General features: G+C 42.7%; 1 protein-coding gene across 3 annotated transcripts in view; it reads right to left on the minus strand.

The window, feature by feature from the left end:
- The window catches only part of DTD1 (D-tyrosyl-tRNA deacylase 1), a 160,297-nt gene extending 159,962 nt beyond the window's left edge, over window positions 1-335 (minus strand). For 2 of the 3 annotated variants that reach the window (XM_008587223.1, XM_008587217.1), the window contains exon 1: window positions 144-302. In XM_008587223.1, coding sequence (XP_008585445.1) covers window positions 144-186 — 43 coding nt within the window. In that variant the 5' untranslated portion in view covers window positions 187-302. Of the gene's footprint in view, window positions 1-143 lie in introns of all 3 variants that reach the window. The other variant, XM_008587208.1, reaches the window with a different exon arrangement.
- Window positions 336-8,424: the final 8,089 nt, after the last annotated feature.

Genomic DNA, 8,424 nt, shown 5'->3' on the forward strand with positions numbered 1-8,424 from the left:
GTGGAATAGAAGGACAGAAGGGGGGGACCGAGTTCTCGAGGCGCCTCAGCGGTCCCGAGGACGGCGCGCGGGACCCCCACGCACGACGGCCGGCCGTAGGGTCCGAGGGCGGCTCTTCCCGGGCCCGGCCCCGCCCGACTGACCTGTGACGCTGGCCCGGGTGACGCGCTGCACCACAGCCTTCATGGCGGCGAGTGGGGGGGCGGTGCCGCGCTCCGTCCGGCCTCGCGATTCAGCGCGCGGCTCCGCAGCCGGCGCCCTCTGGGGGTGACACCCGGAAGTGCGGCCCGCGGCCCGGTCCGACCTGGTCGGCTGCCGTCTGCCCCACGTCGGCCACGCCCACCCTCGGTCTAACTATAAGCCCGCGCGCCCATCGATTGGTCCCGCCCACGACTATCACGCTCGCCTGCGACCTGGCCATAATCCCGCCCATCACTGATAGGCCCCGCCTCTATCCCCGGCCCCGCCTCAGCCTTAGATATAGCTACCCCTGACCCAGCCCACACCCCCTGACTAGACTCCACTATTCCTGGACCGCAGACTGCACAGGTTTTTTTCTTCCACATCCCCAGGCCTTAGAGCCAATCATCACTGAATCCTGGCTTTGTCCTGAATCCTATTCCTCAGAAAATAATCTTGTAGCACACACCTAAGCATATTTTCACAACCACGTAAATATGACTGGACCATATCTATCATTTTGGAAATGATGATAGATCATATAATTAATCTTAAAAGTCTAATCAGGCAGTTAAAGCAATGTTCCCCAGATTGTTTAAAGCCCAACGCCCTATATATTGGAGCACGTTGGAGCACAATGTCCTAAACAGCACGGTTTCATTCCATCCAGGTGAGTTTCTGTTGCTAGGAGAACCTTAACTCCACTGCTTCTTTGACATCGGTCGTTTAGACATTTTTCTCTAACCCCGCAAATACACAGCTGGGTAGAGATTTTCTTCTCTGAAAATGGGACTAAATCCAGGAGATTCCCATGTTTGCTTTGACATATGCTGGATCTGAGATGGAAAAATACAAAAACATGCAAGATAGTCCTCTGATAGGATATCACCAGAGAGTCTTTCTGAGCTCTACATGTTTGGTCCACAACACATGGGCCCTTCCAGGAAATCCACTCAAATTACCTCCTAACCTTGGATGTTACCTTGACTCACCTATGGTGTTTGGTAAGGCAGAAATTACAGGGCACAACTGGCAACTGAGCAACCAGCCAAGTCCTGGTACCTCCAATGACCGACTAACATCTGGGTACTGCTAAGGAAAATTGCCCAAAACTTGGAATATAAGGCAAAAATAGCAGGTCCTTTCAATGTCATCTTGGAGCACTGTGTTTAATGTGCCCACTAAATGATTCCTTAATTACTGGGGAATGTATCTTTGTTTGACCCTGGATTTTGTGAAATGTTAACTTGTAGACTTTTGTCTGGTGAAAATGAAAATGATTTGTCTGTTAAAAATAAATGATAATTAATAAAAAATAATAATAATAACCCCTAAGTTTAGGGCTTTACCCCCCTTTAGGACATTAACCAGAAATCTTATTCTAATATTTCTTTCTCCAATGTGTAAATAACCCATTTCTCTATTCTCTTTTGAATCAGCTTTACCATCCTGCTGACTTTCTCATTAACGAATTGAACAAATATTTGATATTTGCTCATTCTATATTTGTATTAGAGTCACCTTCTTAACTTTTGAAGAGTATATTTTGACAATTCTCAGCCTCTTTGCTTCTCATATATAAAGAGTGAGGCTATAATAGCCATCCTATCATAGCTGGATGAATTTTGCCTGGGTAGTGTATCCAGGGTCCCCAAGACTATCCCCAGGATTGCTGATTTGCCAGGGGGACTGACAGGACTCAGCATGTAGTTGTCTTCATGCCTTGATTTATTACAGTGAATGGATACAAGGCAAAATGAGCAAAGACAAAAGGTACATGGGGCAAAATGTGGAGGAAGCAGGCTCAGGCTTCCAAAAGTCCTCTCCCTTGGAGTTGCACAGGATACACTCTATTCCTCCAGTATCCAATTGTGACAACACTTTTGAAGTGTAGTCTTCCAGGATATAGCTCATTAGAGACTTGTGTCCAGGGTTTTTATTGGGGATTCTCTGTCTAGCATGTACCAAAATTCCAGACTCCCAAAAAGAAAGCAAGTATTCAGCATGAACCACAAAGTACAAAGAGTTTAACTACAGTAAGCCACCATTATCAGTTAGAGAACTGTGTGAACCCTGCAGAAATCCACGGTCCCAGATGCTAGCCAAGGGCCTACCTTGCAGGCAGGTTTTAAAGGTAGCAATCTCAGGCCTGCTTCCTTAACTCTTTTCTGCAGAGGTAGGTTACAGTGTGACAAAGAACACAGAGAAAAGTCCTCCTTGGGTATACTCCAAGGAAGATTGCAAATTTGCTAACCCCTTCTCCCTTTCTTCCTCAGTAACAGGAATAATGTGCCTAGTTTTAAGTAAGTGCACTGCCTCACTCTGTTGCAGCTCAGGGTGGCCAAGGAGATATAAGCAGAAGTTGTCAGCGGGACTCAAGAAATGCTTGTTAAGAGGTGGCAGGCAGCTAACTTGTGTCTCTTTGCAGTACTCCACATCCTCATTCCTCCTGGGAATGTGGAAGTTTTTGGCAGCCATCCTGTGACCTCGAGGATGGAGACCACTTGCTAAGAATGTGGAATAGAAGGACAGAAGGAGCCTAGGCCCCCAACGGCTCCATGGAGCCTCTGTGCCAGCTCTGGACAGCACAGGGGTGGACTTCTTTCACATGAGAACAAACCCACGTGAATTTAAGCTACTGCAGTGGGTAAAAAGCAATTCCCAGTTTAAACAAAATCCATCTTAAAAAAAAAAAACTATTTATTCTAAATACTGACAGACCTCTCTGAATTTAAAGAAATTTGTTTCCTATAAGGCAGTTCATGGGAATCCTGCAAACCTTTCTCCAACAGGCAGTTCCCAACTTCTGAACAGACTATGTTTAAAGTGCATTGGCAAGCTGGATGCTTAGAATTCAGAAAACCTTCTCCTAGACAAACATTGTAGATTATATTTAGGTTGTTAGATTAGTCCATAAAGACCATTTTAGGCCATGATTTAGCTAAACTATACAAATTATTGTAGCTCCAGGCTGCTCTGAGTCTCAAATTTTTCTGTGTCCTGAAGACACCCAAACCAGCACCCCCCTCCCTGGCCCCTGAGTTCATGGAACAGCCCAGCTGCCTAGAGCAGAGAGGGGTCTAGGAAGCAAGGGGCCCCAGCAGGAGAAAGGCAGGGCAGTAGTGGCTCTTTCTACCGGCCAGTTAGAAATCAGTGTTGCAGAGAAAGAATGTGGGCTTAGCACAAGCAATTAAGGTGGAAGTGTTTCGAACAAGAAGGAAACGTAATTATATGTATTTTTAAATATATATGTATGTGTGTAGATATGAGGGTACTTCAAAAAGTTCATGGAAGGACTTGTATTATCTTTTAATTCTATTTTCCATGAACGTTTCAAAGTAATCTCGTATATATACTGTCTTCCTTTGGATTTGCGGGAAATTGGTTCTAGGACCTCCCTCCAGTACTAAAATCCACGGATGCTCAAGTCCCTGATATAGAATGATATAGTATTTGTACATAACCTATGAATATCCTCCCATATTCTTTAAATCACCTCCAGATTATTTATAATAGCTAACACAATGTAAATAATAAGTAAATGGTTGTTATACTGTATTGTTTAGCGAATAATAACAAAATCTGTACATGTTCAGGACAGACACAATTTTTTTTTCACAGTATTTTCCATCCAAGATTGGTTGAATCCAGTGATACGGAACTCACAGATATGGAGGGCCAACTGTATATATAAATTGTTTAAAGATATTTTTATGTATAAATGCAAACTTCGACTTCCATTAAACTAGATGCCATCTGTCTCCCAAAACGCAACCTATAGAGAGATCAGATGGAGGAGTGGTGACTGACCTAATGGAGGGGAAGCACAAAAAACCTAAGGGCCTGCAAAGGGGACATCAGTTAGAAGCTGGCTGTTAAGCCCCAGTAACTTGAAAAGGCTCAGGACCCAGGGCAACAGGTAGTGTGGAGGTAGGGGTAGAGGGTGGGCTGCAAATGCAGAGACGTTTTGGTCTGCAGGAGCAACAGTTGGATCCGCAGGTGCCCATCCCCACTCTCTGCACTTAACTTCGGAGACCTGAGATTTCTGCTCTGGCAATCCCCGTGGATGCTAGCCAGAGCAGAGGATGAGGATATGGCACCAGACTAAGTGGGAATCTTTAGTCTAAACAAGCTTCCCAAGCCCCTCCCGCATCCAGCTCCCAGGATCCTACAACCAGGCATTTACCCCGAGGGTGGTAGACCGGAGGGAGGACCCTTCCCCAAGGAACTGACCTACTGAGGCTGACATTTCAGTACCTCCCAATAAAATACCTAGCTTGCTGTTTAGAGTGGATATTGGTAAAGGTATTTGCCTGACCAGCTTTTTGTAAACATCCTTCCTATGTTTGGGGAACTTCCTACCTTAAAAGTTCATGTGTCCCTGTTTTAGAAGCCAGAAACTCACTTTCCCGGCCTCCTTTGCAGCGAAGGCCCAGGTCTGTGACCAACGTTAAGTATCATCACACAAACTGATATTCAGAGGTGAGTGCTAGTAAGTAGGCTGGGAAGTCACTCCGGTGTGGGGTCTTCAGAAACTCCCTACTATCAGAGGTCCTGGAGGCAGGGTCCTGGCAGGAGCAGCCTACCTCAGTCAGCAAGGACCGCACACTGCCTGTACCATTCCTGGCTGCACTGTCCCTAACCATGTTTCCCTGAACTCCCTCCAATTCTAAGAATTTCCCAGTATCCTTTCCAAGGTTCCTTTTCAGCATCAACTGGCTCCAGTTCTGTGGGGTGCTGCTAAGGACCCTAATTGCTACACCAACCAGCAGTAAAAAGGTGGTCAGAATGTGATCAAGCCCCCCTTCCCCAAAGCTGCAAATGGTTTTTAAATGGATGCTTTTCCAATAAGAAGGAACATTAGAAAAACACCTCAACTTGAGACAGAAAGCAAAACAAATAGCAGAAAGGTGCTGACAGCACAGTGCAAGAAGAAATAGTAAAACAAATGGAAATACCTTCAGCGATGAGAAGATATTATATTCATCAATCAAAAGGATATCATTAAAAAAAGAATTGAGAGCAAGAACTCTTAAAATTAAAAATGATAGCCAATATAAAAATAGAATTACAAAGTCAGATTAGAAGACTTAATATATTAGCTTATTTGTTTTTGTCTGCCTCTCCTGATAAAAGGTAAAACTCCATGATGGCACTGTTCACATAGTGCCCAACAGAGCAGTGCTGGCACAGAGCAGGAGCTCAGTACAAATGTGTTGAATGTTTAGAATGGTGGAATATGCCACCCCAAAAATATGCCACTTTGGCATAAGAATTATTTCAAGCTAAAGATGATTGAAGAACAGCAGGTGCAGGAAGGATGCTCTGACCTTCCCTTTTCTTTTTGAAAGCAGGAGATAAGACTTTTACGTGAAAGATGCCCTCCCTATACCAGGAAGAAAGAGCCATTATTATTACCAGAGATGGAGAGTCAAGGTCAAGAGAATTCTGTACAGACCTTGTTTAAATAACTCTTATCTTCCCTTGGCCTATCATATTTCTTTTCCAAAATTGTTTCTCTTTGTTCAGGCCAGTATATAAGCACTTTGGTTTTGCCACTTCTTCGGGTCTGCATTTTCCATGTAAAAAATCTGTATGCTTTTCTCTGGTTAATCTGATTATGTCAATTTAATTATCGGGCCCAACCAGAAACTCTAAAAAGGTAGAAGTAAAGTTTTGCCTCCTCTACAAATGTATAAATGAATGAATGACTTTCTCTCCAAAAAAGTAGAACAAAATACACAGAGATCAACAATAGTGATCAACCCAATGAATAATAATAATAAAAAGCCACAGTAGGTGCATCATTGTGAAATTTCAGAACACTAGAAATAAAGGGGGTCCTAAGACCTCCCAGAGAAAAAGAACAGGTCATAATCAGAGGATTTGGGCTTCTCACCTTCAATACTGGAATTACTGGAATACACTGCATCGATGCTTTCAAAATTCTGAGGGAGAATACAGTAGTCTCCACTTGTCCACCATTTCACTTTCCATGGTTTCAGTTACCCATGGTCAACCATGGTCCAAAAACACTTAATGAAAAATTCCAGAAATAAACAATTCATAAGTTTTAAATTGTGTGCTGTTCTGAGTATTTATAATGGTTCTGTTTTCTTATTGTCGTTTATCTCTTACCGTGCCTAATTTGTAAATTAAACTTTAACACAGGTATGTGTGTATAGAAAAAAACATCTTATATAGAGGATTTGGTACTGTCCATGGTTTTAGGCATCCACTGGTCAGGGGGCACGTCTTGGAACATATCCACTACAGACATCGGGGGACTTCTGTAGTATCAAACCTTGAATTCTACACCCAGGCCAACTAGTAATCAAGGGTGAGAATAGAATAAAAACATTTTCAGACATGAAAAATCTCCAAAAATTTATATACCCTTTCTCAAAATTAAAGAGACACGGGACCAAGAAAACAGGGATCCATTATAGGATGGCAAAGGAAATATCAAAGAAAAAAGTGTGTGAAGCAGAACTAGAGTGATCAGTCCAGATCGTAGCAGGAGGACAAAGAGCTGTGAGATTTAAAATAGAGAGAGAGAAAAAAAAAGGAACTATTAATGTACTGGAAAGGTCTGGATGGAAAATCATATTGAGAGTTTAAACAGTGTGGAAAGAATGGGAGACAAGCATCAAGGAAACTAAGAAAATGGAAAAAAAAAGGATATAGTTAACTCCAGGAAGAAAAGCTATATAAACTTAATTATAGCTCATTACTTGGCTTCGTGACTGACTATATTTGCATAGTTAAAGCATAGCAAATATTAATTATTGATTCAGCTAAAATATGCAATAGTTTTCTTGAAAAGACAGTTGGAAAGGAAGTTCTTGGAAGAAAGAAATCCTCGTTAATAGATCCCATCTATGACTGATAAATCAAAGATATTAATAAGACTTTATTACTTAGAAATATGGAAGTAAATACCAGAAAAAAATAGCTAACACTTAAAAGTGGGAGAAATAAAGCAAGAACTATTTTGTTTTGTTTTTTGAGCACTATTTGATTTTTTCATGTATTTGTTCTGATAAAAATTAAAAATTAATTTCAAAATAAGTCATGCTAGGCAACTGTGGAAACCTTTTGGAGAGGAATAAAAGAGACAAGGACAGAGTAGGGAGTTGATGCTACATATGCAAAGGATGAATTAACTAGGGTAGTAGCAAAAGGAACGGGGAGAAGCGGATGGAGCGTAACATTTGATGTAGAAATGGCAGGATGTGGTGACTGGAAGAGTGACAAGGAACAAAAAAAGTGAGATGTTCAGAGTGATAGGTTTCTGACTTGAACAACTGAGTACTCTCTGAAGAAGAGACCAAAGGAAGAGTAGGCTTGTGGGTGAAGTAACAATTTAAGAATGAGTTTCAGATGGTTAAAGGACAATCAAGTAGGATATGGATCTTGAGTTCAGGAAAGTTCTAGGCTGAAATGAGAATGGGATAGGTTAGGTCTACCAAATAAACCCAGGCAAGTCCTCAGGAAAGCTAACCCAAATGTCCCTTTGAGTCCCACTAGCTTACGGATCCTGGGTAAACTGACTGCCAGGTGAGAGTAGAGGTTCAACTGTTTATCCTTGCTGTGATTATCAATAGCTCTCCTCTGCCACAGTCCCTCAGCCCTTCCCCTTCCCCTGGAAGTCCTTGAAAGTTGGGAAATGTCTTCTGTAAGGCTAATGCTACTGTTGCCATCCCTCCCAAATGCCATCCCTCCCATACTCATGCACTTGCTTCTCTCACCTCCCCTATCCACCTTTGTACACTGCTTCTTGCTCATCGGTTTAATTCCAACCAATTGGCACTGAAGCATTCTTGACCTCTGATAATGCTTGGGAAGTTGAGTCTCTCCTGCTGACATTTGGAGCTCTGTTACTTGCTATCTTGGAATCCTTGTCACTTAGGTTGACTGCACCAATGCACTGCTCAGGCCACCCACATGGTGGAATTGACACCAGTGGGAAATCAAGGTGAGGGTTTGAAGGTAATAGTACTGTAGCAGGAACCCAGAAATGTCTGATTCCTGTCCTACCACACACCAACATTTCTTACAGGGTGTCAGACAGCTACGATCAAGAAAACACTACCCAAATGAGACACAAAAGTCACTTTATTAATAACTGAGGCAGTACTAAATAATCCACAGAGCAGGAATCTGAAAAAAGCTGAACTGAGGTTCTTGCAGAGTGGGGAGAAGCTGGTCAGACTTTGGCACTGTAGCTGGGAAGTAATACTT

Source organism: Galeopterus variegatus, unplaced genomic scaffold (assembly GCF_000696425.1).
Source record: "Galeopterus variegatus unplaced genomic scaffold, G_variegatus-3.0.2 Scaffold116, whole genome shotgun sequence".
Classification (NCBI taxonomy): Eukaryota; Metazoa; Chordata; class Mammalia; order Dermoptera; family Cynocephalidae; genus Galeopterus; species Galeopterus variegatus.